This window comes from Penicillium oxalicum, chromosome III (assembly GCF_001723175.1).
Source record: "Penicillium oxalicum strain HP7-1 chromosome III, whole genome shotgun sequence".
Classification (NCBI taxonomy): Eukaryota; Fungi; Ascomycota; class Eurotiomycetes; order Eurotiales; family Aspergillaceae; genus Penicillium; species Penicillium oxalicum.
Window position 1 is genome coordinate 2841627 of NC_064652.1, and position 17606 is coordinate 2859232.

The following is a 17606-nucleotide window of genomic DNA, read 5'->3' on the forward strand; positions in this document are numbered from 1 at the left end:
CGACCTGGCCCATCATGGATGACCTCTACGATGAGTGAGCTTGAGAATCCAAGAACCACGCTCATGGTGCAACTGTGTGCTAACAACGGCTCTCTCCCAGGTTCGGCAATTACATCGGCGAAGCCGAGTCCGATGAGGAGCAGCAGGACCAGGTTCCCCAGGCCTTCAAATTTGACGAGGCCTTTGATGATGATGAAGAGGAGGAGGAGGAAGTAAATGATCAGCAATTGATGGAGGTAGACGGTAAGACCAATGCGCAATCTGTGGCAACAAGATGAAATGGAACTCGGTTTCTTGAGTGCAAAGATGCTAACCTGCGCCTCGCGCACAGAGGGTCCCTCGAATGCGGTCATTTTACACGAAGACAAGCAATACTACCCCAGCGCACAACAAGTATACGGCGCCGATGTCGAGACTATGGTTCAAGAGGAAGATGCGCAGCCGCTGTCCGAGCCGATCATCGCGCCTGTTCAAAAGAAGAAATTTGCGATTGCAGAAACGGAGCTTCCCCCAGTCTATTTTTCCCGAGAGTTCATGTCAGATTTGCTCAATTTCCCGGACCAAATACGAAATGTTGCCCTGGTGGGTCATTTGCACCACGGCAAGACAGCCTTCATGGACATGCTGGTGCGACAAACACATGACCTTTCTGCAAGATTAGAGAAACGCCAGGGCAAGCGCAAGGAGGAGCAGCTCCGGTATACGGACGTTCATTTCCTGGAACGGGAGAGAGGCGTGTCCATCAAAGCAGCGCCAATGAGCTTGGTGCTCCAAGGAACCAAGGGCAAATCCCACCTGGTCAATATCATCGATACCCCCGGCCATGTGAACTTTGTGGATGAGGTAGCTGCGTCGATCCGCCTAGTGGATGGTGTCATTCTCGTGGTGGACGTGGTGGAGGGTGTGCAGGCGAACACTGAGCAAATTGTTCGACACGCGGTTCTGGAAGATCTCCCTTTGACTTTGGTGGTGAACAAGATGGACCGTCTTATTCTGGAACTGAAGCTTCCCCCCAACGACGCCTACTTCAAGCTGAAACATGTCATTGAAGAAGTCAACACTCTCATTGAGAGTATTGTGCCTGGCCAAGGCGAACGACGACGACTGAGCCCCGAGAAGGGTAACGTCGCATTTGCATCTAGTTCTATGAACTGGTGCTTTACATTGGAATCCTTTGCGCGCATGTATGCGGACACCTACCCGAAATTAGATTCCGCTGAATTTGCTGCTCGCCTCTGGGGTGATATCTTCTACAATCCTCGGAGTCGGAAGTTCACTCGCAAGGGTGTGGAGGAGAACTCAAAACGAGCCTTTGTGAAATTCATCCTAGAGCCTATCTACAAGCTCTATTCGCACACCATCAGTGAGAGCCCGGAGGATCTGAAGCGCACGCTGGCGAGCGTAGGCGTCTTCCTGAAGCCATCGCAACTGAAGACCGATGCCGCTGAACTGCTAAGACTGGTGTGTGATCAATTTTTCGGACCCCCTACTGGATTCGTGGATATGCTCGTGCAACATATTCCCTCTCCCGTGGAAGGCTCTCGGCGAATGTTGGAACGATATTACACCGGTCCCACAGACACCAAGGTTGCGGCATCCATGTCCGCGTGCGATCAGGATGGACCTTTGGTCGTGCACGTGACAAAGCTCTTCAATACTGTCGATGCTAGCGGCTTCAATTCTTTCGGTCGTATCATGAGCGGTACCGCTCGACCTGGGCAGCAAGTCCGAGTCTTGGGAGAAGGCTACACTCCCGAAGACGAGGAGGACATGGTGATTGCCACCATCTCCGAGACCTGGATCGCCGAGACGTGCTACAACATCTCCACAGACGGCGTGCCTGCAGGTAACTGGGTTCTCCTGGGCGGTGTCGACAACTCCATCGTGAAGACGGCAACGCTTGTCCCCTTGAAACTCGAGGATGATGAAGAACCATACATTTTCCGTCCTATTCGTCATATGACCGAATCCGTCTTCAAGGTCGCTGTGGAGCCTGTGAACCCCTCCGAACTTCCCAAGATGCTGGATGGGTTAAGAAAAGTTAACAAGAGTTATCCTCTGATCGCCACAAAGGTGGAAGAGTCCGGAGAGCACATCGTATTGGGAACGGGTGAACTCTACATGGACTGCGTGCTCCATGACCTTCGACGACTGTATTCGGAGATGGAGATCAAGGTGTCCGACCCGGTGACGCGTTTCTGTGAGACGGTGGTCGAGACGTCGGCTATCATGTGTTACTCTATCACACCCAACAAGAAAAACAAGATTACCATGATCGCCGAGCCACTCGACGAGGGTATTGCTGAGGATATCGAGAGCGGGAAAGTCAGTATCAAGGATCCGATTCGCAAGGTAGCGCGTTACTTTGAGGACAATTACGATTGGGACAAGCTTGCGGCCCGCAGCATATGGGCGTTTGGTCCGGAGGAGATGGGGCCCAACATCCTACAAGATGACACATTGCCTTCGCAGGTGGATAAGAAGCTCCTTGGGACTGTGCGGGACTCGATCACCCAGGGTTTCAGCTGGGGTACGAGAGAAGGTCCCCTATGTGAAGAACGTGAGTTTGGTCCCCCTTTAAACCCTCTGGCTTGCTTTTTTTTCCTTTTTTTTTTCGTCTTTGCGCGAAGCTGTGGACTGACTTTTTCTAGCTATCCGAAACACCAAATTCAGACTCACGGATGTGTCACTGGCGGATCAAGCCATTTATCGTGGCGGCGGTCAAATCATTCCGACTGCCCGTCGAGCCGTGTATTCCTCGTTCCTGATGGCCTCCCCCCGGCTCATGGAGCCCATCTATTCATGCACAATGACCGGTCCCGCCGACGCGGTTGCCTCGGTATACACCGTCCTCTCCCGGCGCCGTGGTCACGTCCTGTCGGACGGGCCCATCGCCGGTACGCCGCTCTACTCCGTTCGGGGACTCATCCCCGTGATCGACTCATTTGGTTTCGAGACCGATTTACGAATTCACACACAAGGTCAGGCCATGGTGAGTCTTGTGTTTGACAAGTGGAGCGTCGTTCCTGGGGATCCGTTGGATCGGGACGTCAAGCTGAAGCCTCTGGAGGTGGCGAGTGCCATGGCCACTGCACGAGACTTTGTGTTGAAGACCCGCCGGCGCAAGGGTCTGGCGGAGGACGTGACGGTCAGTAAGTTTTTGGAACCGGAATTGTGGAAGGGGTTGCAGGAAAGCGGCGTTTTGGATTCATGATTACGGCGACTGGTGTGCATACCACGATCGTGTGTCTTTCTCCGTGTAATATTAAAGCCCGCCCCCCTAAAAAAAACAAGACGTGTTCTTTGAATAGGGAGATAGGGAGGTCATTTTCTTTTCCCTTGTTCTAGGAAAGATAGTTTGTGTTCCACGGGTAGGATGCCCTAGGACGAGAGTCAGGTCGTTCTGTAGACGTCGGATGGACGTTGCCCACACAGGGTACATTGTCCGGTATACGCTATTTTGAATATATCGTGTAAGAGAATGATGCATATGTAGATTTTCTGGCACTTTGAAAACACATCCCACAATTTCTATCCAAGCTCAGTATGTCCTAATGATAGTACAAGGAATGTGATTGGTTTTTTTTATCTTCCCAATCGCCTTGACGTTCAACCACCTCCCTTCTTACAGCCAATGGACAGACACGTCCATGTAAACAGGCAGGGTCAACGTACATATGCAAAAGGTATCAAAGTACCCTCGAGCACTTTTGAGGCAGAGGGGAAATGCAAGATTAAAGAAATGAGAGAGAGAAAGAAAAAAAATCAAGAAAAATAAATCAACATTCATCAAACATGAGTAATTCAATCCTTATCATCATTGACAAGTCTCCATCATTTTGGCAATGACCTGCATCAAGGCCCCATTCTCCAACGCCGCTGCGACCCGTTCCTTATCCCCCAGCTGCTTATTCACCTCGTCCCCAGTACTATGCGTGCCTTCTTTGATGCGCACGTCAACCCGGAAGCGGGGTGGAAGGGACTGCTCCAACCGGACTCGGACTCCAAGTCCAATCACGGTGGCCAAACTGCAGTGCGTGATGGTGGGAGTGATCAGCACGGTGACCGTTTGGAGGGGCGAGTTGGGGACCGTGGGGAGAGTGGGTTGGATGGATATATCTGGTAGTGAGACGACGGCTAATTCGCCGAGGGACAGGGGATGTTCGGGGTCGGAGATGTTTTTGATGAGATCTACAAATAGATTAGCGGGGAGAAAAGGAGGGAGGAGGGAGGAGGAGATGCAAGCCAGTGGGCACTATGAATAGATTGATCGACTTGGAGAGTAATTATAGCAAAGACGGGGGGATGGCGGAGGCGGGCCGGGAGGGCTGCATGAGAGAGGAGACGCAATCGATGCATCTCATCGCGATGTGGCCCCCCCAAGGGATCCGCGCGCACACGGAGAGGCGGCAGTGGAGGTAAGACCAGAAGACGATGAAGAATGGGGAAGATGTTGGGGAGGGGAAATAACATAGTATTCTGAAAAAATAAAAAAAAGGCAGATCGGGGGGCATACCATATATTTCTTGTTCATCAATGGGTTCCTCGAGCAAATCTTCATCACCTTCTGAATCCGAGGAGAGGAAATCGGTGGATTGGGGAACTGCGGCGAAGATGCCGAGCTCATGATCGCCTTGCTTCTTTTCCGAGGACCGTGATCGCGTGGGCAGATCTGCGGCACTGAGGATGGTAGGGTTGGAGTTTTGAACTTCTGCCATGTTGAGACTGTGGATTCTAAAAAACAAAAAATTTCTTGACTCCCTGGGCGTCGTGTAGTTTGGCAGGGGTATAGGGATGGCGGAGCGCGTGGCTTTGGAGCAGGTCTCTCTCTGATGATTGGAATGAGGTGATAATCGTCCACTTCCAGCCCCCGGAGTTAATCATCGGAGATGAATCGAGAGGGGCAAATGCACACGTGATGATAATCGATAAGTGATAAGAGATGGCACCGGGGTGGGCCCTCGATAAGCAACAGCAAGCAACGATGCCCGTGGAGCCCCCGAAACGCGGAATTCGACCACAGAGCGGCTCTCAAATCACGTGGTATCAAGCCTTGCCCTTTTCGGGGGATCCTCGGCTATTCGTCCCACACGGTCAGGGCATTGACACCGTATACACGTAACAATACGTGGAATTGTTTTGTCCAGGCTGTGAACGACAGACATGCCTCGGGTTTAGTGCGTGCAGTTGAGACCAACCCTCCACGTCCCCCGCCCAGAGTTGACCCCTGGCCGTCATGACATCCCGACCAAGATCCATGCTCGATCGTCCGATGAGATTGCTGACCAAATCGTATGGGCCACTGGGGCGTGGTCGTTGATGCTCTCCGGCCCCTACAGTTCCGACTTGGGCGGATGGCAAAGAGATGTCGGTCAAATCAAGTCCCCTCCCCCGTTCACGAATGGAACAGGTTGGATGGCCGCTGGAGCCAGTGGCCACACCCATGGAGAATCGTTGGCTTCATCCGCGATCGAAGATTATCCACCATCTGTTGGAGGCATGCTCTCTCTCTTCTCGTGCCCACTTCTCCGCCACTCGGGAATCATCGCCGATCGAGGAGCCTTGCTATTCTTATGTTGCTCCCGTTTCTACCATGATTCAATAAGCATGATGCCTGGACGCGGAGTCCATCCCGTGGACAGTACATTTTCCATGACGGAAACCAGGAAAGAGAGACACCCGAGTTCACGTCTAGAATACGAACAAGAGTAAAGGCCCCCCTCCCAAGCCTTTACAAACGTCGATCTTCTGTGGAAAGTCAAAATCACTGCATGCACCCCCGCTATTTCGGAAGAACCTCGCAAGCTAACAGTGCGGTATTTACCGTTAGTCTGGCACTAGAGAGGGGGGGAGAGAGAGAGAGACAGGGCCAGAAAGATCGACGAAAGCGTTGGTTGAAACCTGGCTAGGTTGCATAATTTGGCGCGTGTGGGTAAGCAACACCCTGCAGGTGGGTACTTGGGTCCCCTGGAAAATTATACCTGCGTGGCTTCCAGGACAAGTGAACGAATTACTCCTTGGTGAGGAGTCCTGACTAAGGAGTCCTCATCGCTCGTCCTGACTCACTGGTCAATTGAGAGCACCTGTGCCAACCGTGAGGCCGGGGGACGTAAGGCCCGTGGCGAGAGTATACGAAGCCATCGGGTACGATTGTAGGACTATATTCCCTTCCCCTATTCACATTGTCGCCCATTCTCTCCCACTCCCTCCAAAACATCGAGACAAGATGTGTCGAGTTCCGAGTCGACCAAGGCAAATAGATTAAAGTGCAATAATCCAGAGGCGCCGAGTTCATCCGTGCATGATGTCCGTGGCGGAAAGAATACAGCCGGTGGGAGCCCGAGAGGCCGGGGCCCTGCTTGCATCCTGGTCGTCCCGCCGGTCAATTAAATTGACTTTGGATTGACGCGGTCTACAGGACGCTAGGCACCGTTTAAGGTAAGTATGCACTAGGCACTCAGGATTGCCCCAGTGATCGTAGCGCTTTGACTTGACCATCGTCGTTCGGCATTTGACCTAGCGGTGTCCACATCGTAGTATGAGTAGGGCAGCGATGGCGACGTGTGCCACAGGCTGGCAAAAGTATGGAATTATAAACGAGCAAAGTCATTGGCTTTTTGTTTGGCTGTTCATTTGATCTTGGCGTTGCATGTGACAAAGTGCCCCCTTCTCTCTCCCTCTCTTGCCCAGTGTCCGATGATGCAGTGGACGCTACCTCCATTCATCCCAGACCAAGTCATCCAGACATGCTTCTAGCACCTCGCGCCTTGAGCACTCACATACAACCCCCCTCCCCCCAAATAATAATATCGAGTCTGTTGTACGATGAGGAGATGTTTTCTTTCTCCCTATTATATTCCATCCGTCCATTCAAGTTTGCCCACTTCATCCCCAAAGTTCCGAGGTAGCCTATCCGGGCCATCCCTGTCCATCTGGAGTCTGACGACGAGATTGGTTTCAATGGATATCGCAACACTGCTCACTTCCCCTGTTGCCTGGTATAAGATGATGAAATCCTAGCCTACACGTCTCAGGAGTGAGGCAAAGGCAACTCTCGTGAGATTTGGTGCCGCCGAATACGAGGAATCCACAGAGTCGCGAAATTACCTAGGTTCTTTGGGCGTGTCGGGATATTCTGAGCAAATTGCAGGATGCATATCGGAGTAGGTGGCAAGGTGAAGCCGGGGGGGGGGGGGGATACTTTATTAAATAGAACAAGTTACAGAAGATCTCTAAACCCCATCGATTCTGTGCCGCCACCAATCCGGAACTACTTGTGAAGTTCCCGAATGCATGGGCCAGTCCACTGGATGGAGGAATTTGACTCTAATCTATAGTAATGGAGGCGCGGCCGTCATCGTCTCTTGGAATTGACTAGGGTTGATCCAGATGGACGGTCCGATTCTCCGACGTCTATTGTGCCAGACTGAAACGATGACATTCTCGAGGATCTCGGAGAAAGGATCAAGCTTGGTGTTGGACCCTGTATTGACGGTTTCCAGCGGTATGTCTTCACACGTCAGATGGCGATTATTTCGGCTTTTCTTCGAGCAAAACGAGCGGCGAGCTCTCCGAGCGTGAGGCTTTCTCGAAGAATCTGCGTCAATACAAGTGTGCACCTCATGGGTACAGGCATTTCGCATATGTGTCTACTGAGATGCTCTAGACCTACAGGGTATTCGACCCGAACAAGTCAGGTTGAACTTAGCAGTAACTCTGGCACATTCTTTTCCCCCTTCCCCCTCGAGGACAGTCCGCCCAGAAGTAGTCCCTCCAGCTCCCGTCTCCCACCAACTTGGAATCCTCAAGGGTGTCTTCCGACGGAAGTAACGGAGCTCGTCTCACGCTGCATGGTGTTCTCCTACTCTCTCCTTTTCATTTCTCCCCGTTTGGGGGGGGGGGTTTTTTCTTTTCTCATTTTTCATGGTTCCTTCTGGTGTGTACGATTGCTGTAGAGAGCTTCCCCCCCTCTCAAAGTCCACACAAGCGGCCCAGCCGACAATTTTCCTCCACTCCAGATGAAGTGCCCGTCCATCCAAGTCATTGTGTTCCTAAAACACCGGACTAATCCAAATCCAGAAAAGTGTTGACCCACAGGCCCTCTTCCAACCAACGGAATAGACAGTCAAAGTTCGATAATGGCAATTTTCTAGATCCCCTCGTTATCCCCGAATGTGGGACATGGATTCTCCGGGCGGGACTGGTGGAGGAGGAGGAGAAGGAGGGCGAAGCGACAAGAGGGAGACGAGCCACAGTCACATTAGTTTGATATATTCTTCCTCTTTTTTTTTTTACATACTTGAAGGACATGAACACCTTTTTCCCGCTGGACTTGAAAGAGATCTTTGAGGAAATGGAAGAAAGAAGGAAAAAAAGCATATCATTATTCAAGTAGGATCCATGAGGCTGTGTGGGCTTTGTTTATGGTTTTAATTTTTTCTTTTTTTTTTTAGCTTTCCATCTTTTTGCCTTTTTCCTCCCGTCTTGGGCTGCTAAACTTTCTCGCCGTTTCTTTCTCGATTGACTATCCACACACTCTCTCTCCCTCTTAGGTCTGATAATGCATGAGAGACTTGGGGGATATATTTGAGAAAGTGTGGAGATTGAATTGACCTCGGCCCGTCGAGCTTCACCGCTTGATTCTTTTTTCTTCTTCCTTTTTTCTTATTTTTTTTGGCTTCGCGTTTTTGCTTATTGTGTTTCCACTGTCTACCGTCTATCATGCAGGACGCCTAGTGCAGCAATCCAACGGCGGGCCCGGGTCGGTGGAAACGTTACTACGGTACATACTGCACTCACTTACCTGGACCCTACAGGCGAGACAGGTTCAGTCTTGTAACTAAATCTTGTCTAGCCAGAGACTGACACTTTTAGCAGTAACCCCTAGTAAATCTCATTGACCCTTGCTTCAGACGATCATGTTGCCATTTGATGAACTTGGGTGGAGAGAGGCTGGATTTCCCTGGCTCGGAAACTCCTTTTTTTTGTCTTCCTTATTCTTCTACTATGCAGTTTGTTTTTTCTATTTGTTTCTGGATAGTCCACTGTTGTTGGTTCCTGGGCATAAAAACGGATCTTCTTTCCCATTCGAGTGGGAAGTCGGAGTCGGAGTCGGGATTTGGACGCCTTGCGAATACAGAGGATTTGCTTGGATCGAGACGCTTTGACGATGAACTTGGGAATTCTTGAGGTCTTGGAGTATGTATTTGGCTGTTGTAACTAATCACTAGAGAGAGAGGGGGGGGGGGGGGCGAGAAAGAAAGAACGAAAGGGCTATACACCAAAGCTGGAGCAGGAAAACCCTAACCTCGAGAGAAAAAAAAATAGGCTCCCGGACAGAGAAGATCCCAAAGTGGATCACTCGAAAGGATGATCTTGCCAAGTTGCCATGTGGTCAACCAGATTTGACCGTTCCTGTGCGTTGCGGTACCATTTACCAAATCTTGCCTCTCCATGTTCCAAGGAGGCGGGCGTGTGGAAGTTTATCTTATTGTGGTTGGTTTCTTGGTTTTAAGGCGTCTCGCGTGTCTTTCCATTATCCACGAGACCACGCCGCCCCCCTCTTGCTCCGGGGGATTTTTCCTAAACCACGCGGTGAACTGGGGCTGGGGGAGGAGGAGAGGAGAGGAGAGTGGAGTGGAGGAGTGAGAGAAAGAAAAGTCTGGGTTTAAGTGGACTTCGTCGTGGTCTGGTCCAACTGAGACCTTTTCAGTCCCTCGAGTCCACTAGCGTCCAACTGTCCGCTCTCCACAATCCCGTGTCCACCGTTGTTCCAGCGGTCCACTGGACCTGTCGCCTCGGCTCGTCTCGATTTGAGCGAGGGCTTGTTTCAAAACTTGAACCGCCTGTCGTTCCACCCCGAGACTTTTCACTGGTCAGGTGAAGTCTAGTTGGGTTGGTTTCCTTGGGTTCCTGGATTTTGGGGGGAGGAGGTCCCGGGCACCTGCGCAACATCGACGATTTGTGCAATGTGATTGAACGTCCAGATTGTACACATACTTAGGGATATATCCTCCAGACATACACTGGTCCAGCCTGTCTGCGTGTGTAAAGTGGAGCTTCAGAGCAGCGGCGGCTGGAATCATTGGATTGGGTAAATGACTAGCTCCGAGACGGGGGGCGTTCCAATGGTTGACTAGAGATCTTTTTTATCCAGACCTTTGCTGTACAGTATAGTGTACGCGGGCCAGATGAGGGCGATTGATTCGAGAGTTGGAATAGACGTTCGTCAGGAATCGAACTGTCGGGACTTTGTCGGGCAAACGTGAACAGAGCCAGATTGTTGCCCTTTGCCACCATCGTCCGCGACAACGACAGGCTTGAAGTCGAGTCGTGTCATACATCATTGCATGTTCAAGATTAGTATGATGCTGGGAATATCAGTGGACAAACGGGAGGAGTCTCGGGGGTTGTGGTCTTGTACATACAGTATGAGACACAGTATTGTAACTCAAAACAGAACAGCCGCCACAGCAGAGGATCCGGGCCTTGCCGTGGGCGGATCGCCAGGGGCGTTTGTCTAATCCGCGGACTCTGGATTCGACTTTCTCTCAGCCTCTCGATACTGCGGTATTGTCCATACATAGTCCAGTAAAGTCAAAAACCCATGGAATCAGCTGTGAGTGGCCCGAGAATAGGAAGAAAGAAAAAAGGAGGAAAGATCAATTGGGACTCCACTTGTGTAGTCTTTGGGGCCGAGCGATGCTGTACTGCTGAAAGATACAAGAGAAGCAGGTTGTCACACTCGTAGGGGGTCCATGCGACCCTGGTGCCTGAAGCTCTGGACCACGCTACAGTGGCTGGATTGCGGCACCAATGTCTAGTTGCATACAGAGAACAGCCCGTCCAGGATACAAGACGACAAGTGTGGACAGAACTGTAATGAAAGTACACATCCTGTTTGGCTACTGTAGTTGCTACGATCACTAATTGCCGGCTTCCACTTAGCAATCATTATGAATCGGGCCTTCGTCGATCCTTCACAACTCTAAGACTCCAGAAAACTCTCTTTGTCTCCCGAGTGTCGTCGACGCTAAGCCTGAGTGGGTAGCCCTCGAAGAGCTCTTGTCAGACTAGTCCCAATACAGTGCACGGTACAGGGACCTCTCCAGCCCGTCCGGTACATTTGGAGGGGGGAATGGTTCGACAGCCAGGGCACAGAGGCCCTCTTGGTGGCATCGTGAGTCTTGCCCCGGTAGTGTGTGTCCCTCCTGGAGGCTCGTTGGCCCTGGAATACCCTTTGGCCTGTTTTCCTCCTCTTTGCGTTGCTCCTCCACTCAACCTAGTTCGGTCTGTCTATCCGCCGGAATTGATTCATCATTCGTTCTTTTCTCTCTTCTCTTTTCTGTTCCCCCCCCCCCCACCCTCTGTCGGGATGGTCAGATAGATGTAAACCTGGATCGCCCCTCCCTATGGATCACTGCAAATCCACTCCGTGCGCGTGACGATTGGGCTGAACTCGGTCGACGAGGGATTCATTGACCCAGGGAGGCGTGTCTGGAAACACCAAAGATCCCAAGGCGAACGATCAAGTGGAGTGGACATGGAGCTGTACCGAGGAGATTTTTGAACTTGTGGTGATGCGGCAAAAAAGAAAATAAAAATAGGGGTGTGGGAAAAGGGAAGCACCAGAATCAGAGAATGAGGTAATTCCGTGCTGGTCATCACTGGCCAACGAGCGAGCCTCTGTGAGTCCATCGTATGGACCATCTTGTAGAAGACAACACACGACCATCATTGCACAAGACAAGCAGGTCATTCCATCATCCATGGATTCGTTGGGACGGACGTGATCTTCGGGCACCGCAGTGTCGACAAAAACCCTGATCGAGTCGGATCTATACTGATCGATGAGCGCCAATACCGATCGACCACGGACGGGAGTCGATTGTGTACACCCACAGATTCCACTGCAAATGGTGGATTTGTAATTTTTTTTTCCAGAGGCCACACAACTTGCTAGATCTGATCGTCGCAAGCGCAGATACTCACCAGAATCGCCTACTGTCGGCATACGTGTATCCTGACCTGTACTCTGTCACACGGGTATGGTCCGTAAAATATCCTGACTAAGACGAGAACAGTACCTGTTGCGACGTCAAAGGGGTGGGGGGGGGGATGCAGTCGGCCTGCTAGTCTACTGTCCAAGAAGCATGAATCATGGCTCTCATTCCACAGAAAAAAAAACTGAAAATGAAAAGGAAAAAAGAAAAGAAAAGGATCAAAATGGTCTCCAGTAAAGTGAAAATCAGTCTCCATAGTCGAATCCGCCCCTCTCAAGTGATGAAATCATGCCGAGAATGGGATTAGCCTCGGTGATCCTCGCTGGATGGGTCTTGGCAGCCCCTCTCGGCCTCTCCTGCTTCTCCTTCTCCTCCACTTCTGTCCCTCATTCTCACCGCGCGTGGTGTGCTGGGGATAGACCATTCTGGAGTCGTCAAATGTAGTTCGTGGTGACAGAGGGAAAAAAGAGGGTTGACGAGGGTGTCTGTCTGTGGGACAATCCATTTCATCTGAAGATGGGCAGTCCACTCCACCGTGGATGGATGCGGTGGTTCATGATCATCGCAATCCAAAGTCCATGGCCACCGTCTTGGGAGGCCGAGGTGGAAGCAGTATTAGGAATGATTCTCATTATCGTCACTGGAGTGGCTCTTCGGACCGTCCAGAAAACCAAATTGCCCCAAAAAAGAAATCCCAAAAGTCTCCGAATCATGCTTTAGTCCCCCCTCTCTTTCTCACAGAATAAGGCCGATTCCGACTCTGGCACCAAACTCCACCTTCACACCCAAACCTCGCCCAGCTCCATTCCAGCTCCTCCGCCCCTGTGGCTTTCCTGATCCTCCGGCTTCCTCGCACTCTTCTCGACAGCCTCTGCTCCCCCCCCCCCTCATCGTGAACGTCCGCTGGAAAAACTTCCCATCTCTCAACGGTTGACCGTTCGATCCTAAACCGCCCCTCTTCCGCCTCTCCATCTCTCTGTCTTTTCCCTGGCCGTATCTCATTCCTTCCATCCGGACGTGGTGCTGGTGGCTCCCCTCCCGCCCGCACAACAGTATATCCGTCCATCGCAGTACATCCCCGTCATAGACACTTCCTCTCTCCACATCTTCGCCTCTTCCTCTGCTGCAAGTCTCGGACGACCCTGTCCTCCCACATGTCCCCACTTGGATTGTGAGCGCGACTCTCACCATGCCCGCCGTGACTCGGCACTTGTTCACCTCTTTAATTTCCTCGTATCTCGATAACGCCCCACGCGGCGATCCCACGTCAGATTAACGGACCTTCGCCCGGCCTCGATCGGTTAATAGCATTCCATCACACTTCCATCGGCACTTCTCATTATACTCGCCCCCCTTCACCACGCGACTCGGCGCCTGCGACCTATATTTTGAGACGTGAGCACAAGAGACACCCAACCCGGCACAATCGCTCCAAAAAGATAGAAACCAAAAAAAGACCAAAGAGAGCAATTCCTCCCGCGACAACAGCGGTTCGGTAGAGCGCCGCCGATCGCAGCTTTCCCCACGTCCACTTCGCCGCACCCGTTCCAGTTCCTCCATCACTCGCATCGCGATCGCAGCGAAAGAGCCGGTCCTGCACCACACGGCCCCGATTCTTCCCAGTCGGCTATCTTTCCGGGGTTTCCTGCTGAATCCTGCTGCGGTTGGCTGAGATCGCCAGTTGCGTCGGTTGAAAGAGCTGGCCGGCGGTCTCTTACTTTGGCCTGGATTCGGTTGCGCCCCTCGATTTCCTGGGGCTTCGTGTCGCAGTACAGAACACGCCGTCGCCCCAACAGTTGCGGCCTCAAGTATCTCGGCGCATCCTGAGGCGTCCAGTCCGACCCAGTGCGATTGGCTGGTGATCGTGGACAGAACAAACGCTCTGCTGGGCAGGCCGCTGCGCAGCATCAACGAGACCGGTCTTATTTGCAGACGTCGACGAGCCCCGTGACTGCTCCGCCGTGCCCGAGCGCATACACATTATACCCTTCCGGAGCGCTGGAATAATCGCAGAAGTTCGGGGAGATGCAAGGCTATTCATTCGCGCCCCCCGCGGGACCTCCTCGGGATGGACAGAAAAGTAAGCTCGAACCTCGGGACGGAGTATTTTTTTTCTCTCCCCCAGCGCACGATGTGATGTTTGCGCGCCCCCCTCATGGACCGTGGCGGATCTGACCCTTCTTGCTTCTGCCAGACTACGTCTTTGTGGACGAGCACAATCGTCATAAGCGCTTAAAAGGTGAGCGACCTCTCCTTCTCGACCCATGCTTTTTCTAGATCCCCTCCGTGGCTAAGCGTCTCCCAGTGATGCGGGCCTGCAATGGTTGCCGCAAAAGGAAAATCAAGTGCGACGCGGCCACGACCAACACCTGGCCATGCTCGGCATGCACTCGCCTCAAATTAGTCTGCGTTCCTCCTACGATCGGCCAGGATGGAGAGTTCATCAACGAGGGGATCGACTCGACCCAAGAGGCAAATGTCTCGTCCGCGGCCTCCGAAACCTCCCAGCACAGCTTCCCCGTACCTCCGTCTTATAATCACCACACGAGCCAACCCTCGCTTGGCAGCATGACCTCATACGACGGCATGAACATGTATTCCTCCTATGTACCGCCGCCCTCCTCTCACTCCGGTGGGCTATATAATGAAATGCGGCAGAGCCCCATGGTGATGCCGCATCAATCCTATTCACAGCAGCCGCAGGTTTATTCGGCCCCTCCTCCACAGACGCACGTGACGACCCCCGAACGTGCGGTCTATTCCGACAATGATCAGTCTACGGCGGATAATCTCAGTGAAGTCTTGGGCGAGCTCAAGATTGACGAGACGGGAATTGGTACGCTTGGTCGCTTGTCTTTCTCTTTTTCCCCCCTCCACTCCCTCTCTCTCGCTTTCCCTTTCTCTTGCCTCATTCCTCTCGGGAGGTGTTGGTTTTCCACCATCAGTCTGGATGGCTAACACTCCTATTCAGCACCATATATTCGAAGGCAAAGGAAAGATCGCGCAGAACCGGATGCACCCATTCAAGATGAAGTGGAAGAACGACTGCCCCCGCTCAGCACGGGAGCAGGCGCCACCATTCGCATTCCTCCCGAGCTGATGCCCGACGAGGAAGCCGTGATGACTTACTTTAAGATCTACTTTGACGACATTCACCCTTATGTTCCCGTGATTCCCCGCGCCCACCTGTATTACCAATGGCAAAATGACCGCAGTTCGATCTCCCCACTCCTCCTGGAAGCCCTGTTTGCGTGCGCTGGCCGTCTATCAGATGAGCCTTCGGAGGGGGCTCAATGGCTCGCCATGGCGAACCGTAAGTGCTGACGACCTTGTGATTCCAGAGGACTTGATGTACCCCCGTTCGGTCGCTGACTCCTGGATATCTAGGGCACGAATCGAGTTTTATGGACGTTCCTCGGCTCAGCACGATACAGGCCCTACTGCTCCTGCTCAAGGCGAGAGAGTCACTGCCTAAAAAGGGCTATTACTACCGTTCATGGCAGACTGTCAAAACCATTGTGTCTATGGCTAAGGACCTAGACATTCATGAACATTATAGCAACCACAGCGAAGGGCGGCCGTGTGACCTGAGTCCGATTGAATGCTTGGTGAGCACGCGGGTCTGGCAGGCACTTTTGGTCGTGGAAGTGATGATTGGAGCTCCTCAAGGTGAGTGCGTGAGACCCGTGATGCTCGAGCATTGCGTCTACAATGAACATTCTCTATTCCTCTTTGCTCCCTCTTCCCTCCCTTCCAATCTCTTGTCTCGCTGTCTTTCACCCTTCACTCGTTCAAATGACCCTTTTTCCCCTCCCCTAACAATCGCATCTTTTTTCAGGGCGCTCGGATTACGGCGTAGACCCCGAGACGGTTGATATGCGACCGACTCTGGACATTCGTGGACTGGATCATTACGAAACAGAACGATCTCGGCAGTTTGCTTACTTTGTTCGCAACGCCAACCATATCCGTATGATGACCGATACCTATCATAAAATCAAGAAGCAAAAGGACTGGGGAGCGGATCCTCGTTTCGTCCAGAAGAATCCGCTCTTTGCCGACTGGCTTCGCACCTTGCCATCGGATCTGCAAGTGAATTACCCAGAAGATGGGGCGCCGCCGTGGCTTCCATCGCATTTTGTCGGTAATATGCACTCCCACTGTCACCTGGCCATCATTCTGCTACATCGTCCGCAACTCGTCGCCTCTCAGTCATTCACTGACGGTGAATGGAAAATTCATTTCTCCCTGTGCTACTCGTCTGCGAAGAACATTTGTCGCTTGCAAGAGGCCATCCTGGAGCGGTTCGGACTTTCTGGCCTGTTGTATATGCAGCGGGGTATCAATTTTGCGATTTATTGTATCCTAACCTGCACCATGCTCCATCTGGTAAGTGCATGGACTCTGCCCGGTGGAGGTTTTTATTCTCACCTCGTGGCCTCCCGTTCTAATCGGCTCTAGATCGCCATCACCTCTCCGGATCCTCAGTTCAACTCGGATGCCCGAGAATACTTCACACGCCACATGCGGATTCTCGAGCGATGCTCTACAGCCTGGCCCATGCCGGAAATCCAAGCGCAGATTGACTCTCTCAGATTGGCCTTTTCCGCGGACACCCACCGTCCCTTTGAGCTGAAGCCCAGTTTCCCCTATGGCAGTCCTTCCGAACCTTACCAGCCGAGCCCCCAGATGGACGCACACTATCACCCACAACTTAGCCAAATGTCCAGTAATGTCTCATCCAGAGTGGGTTTCCACACACATCCAATCACTCCTCCGATTTCCGCCGGTGCTGAATCAGACGCAAAGTCGGATACCTCTTCCCAGTTACAGTCCCTTGGAATGGTGCCCCATCAACCTTCTACGACCCATGCCCTTGAATCTCCGTTGGTGGATGAGAACAGTTGGGATCCCACTCGCATTATCAAGTACGTGATTCGCACCGATGAGGACCTTATCTGCTCAGGATGAATCCCAGCATTGCTAACAAACTCGCGATACAGTCAATGGGATATGGCCTTCTCTGTCAACCCATCCACCGTCAGCGCCAACTCTCCTCCCCTGCCCATGAGCAACCCCACCCAGCCAATGTCCAACATGGTTCATCACTCACATTACCCCGTTCAATACGACTCGGCACCCAAGGTCGCCCCTCCGCAAACCCAATCCGTCTCACCGCCCCAATTCCATGCACCCCCCGTGGTTTTCAGCGCGCGGGATTGGCAACAAAGTGTGGCGAGCGTCTACGATCCTCAGGGAATGAAGCGACGATGGAATTATGCTAACGACATGGGTGATTCGATGATCAAGCGACAACGTTGATGAGAGTCACGATTTTTCTTCCCGTGTCATTTGGATTCCTTGGAATTTTGAAACCCAAAATCGGGGCTCGCGACATGGCTCATCTCTTTATAATTTCCCCTGATCCTTCTCCGTTTCTTGTCTTTTCTCTCTCTCGCTCTCCAATTGTGTGCTCTATGTGTACAGACATGACTGTTGCCCGCGTGACTAAGCTAGATCATCATACCTTGTCTTTTGTCACTGCCGCCTTTCTTGGCTGGCAATCCTCTTTGATTGATCAAACTTCCAGCACTACACATGTCC

General features: G+C 52.2%; 4 protein-coding genes across 4 annotated transcripts; 3 read left to right on the top strand and 1 right to left on the bottom strand.

Annotated features, from left to right (window-relative positions):
- Positions 1-14: 14 nt before the first annotated feature.
- POX_c04417 (U5 small nuclear ribonucleoprotein component) lies at positions 15-3214 on the top strand (the record flags this gene model as incomplete). The annotated part of the gene is made up of 4 exons (XM_050113297.1): positions 15-34; positions 101-243; positions 332-2560; positions 2652-3214. 4 exons carry the CDS (start codon positions 15-17, stop codon positions 3212-3214), a joined length of 2955 nt encoding a protein of 984 aa, XP_049970853.1.
- Positions 3215-3817: 603 nt separating this feature from the next.
- POX_c04418 (MIP18 family protein) lies at positions 3818-4718 on the bottom strand (the record flags this gene model as incomplete). Its single annotated transcript, XM_050113298.1, has 2 exons — positions 3818-4191; positions 4517-4718. The coding sequence occupies 2 exons, from the start codon at positions 4716-4718 to the stop codon at positions 3818-3820; spliced, it is 576 nt and encodes a 191-aa protein (XP_049970854.1).
- A 224-nt stretch (positions 4719-4942) lies between these two features.
- POX_c04419 (uncharacterized protein) lies at positions 4943-5712 on the top strand (the record flags this gene model as incomplete). The annotated part of the gene is made up of 2 exons (XM_050113299.1): positions 4943-5110; positions 5179-5712. 2 exons carry the CDS (start codon positions 4943-4945, stop codon positions 5710-5712), a joined length of 702 nt encoding a protein of 233 aa, XP_049970855.1.
- Positions 5713-14027: 8315 nt separating this feature from the next.
- On the top strand, positions 14028-17324 carry POX_c04421 (uncharacterized protein; the record flags this gene model as incomplete). The annotated part of the gene is made up of 8 exons (XM_050113300.1): positions 14028-14082; positions 14197-14241; positions 14308-14838; positions 14974-15315; positions 15390-15671; positions 15841-16391; positions 16464-16930; positions 17006-17324. The coding sequence occupies 8 exons, from the start codon at positions 14028-14030 to the stop codon at positions 17322-17324; spliced, it is 2592 nt and encodes an 863-aa protein (XP_049970856.1).
- Positions 17325-17606: the final 282 nt, after the last annotated feature.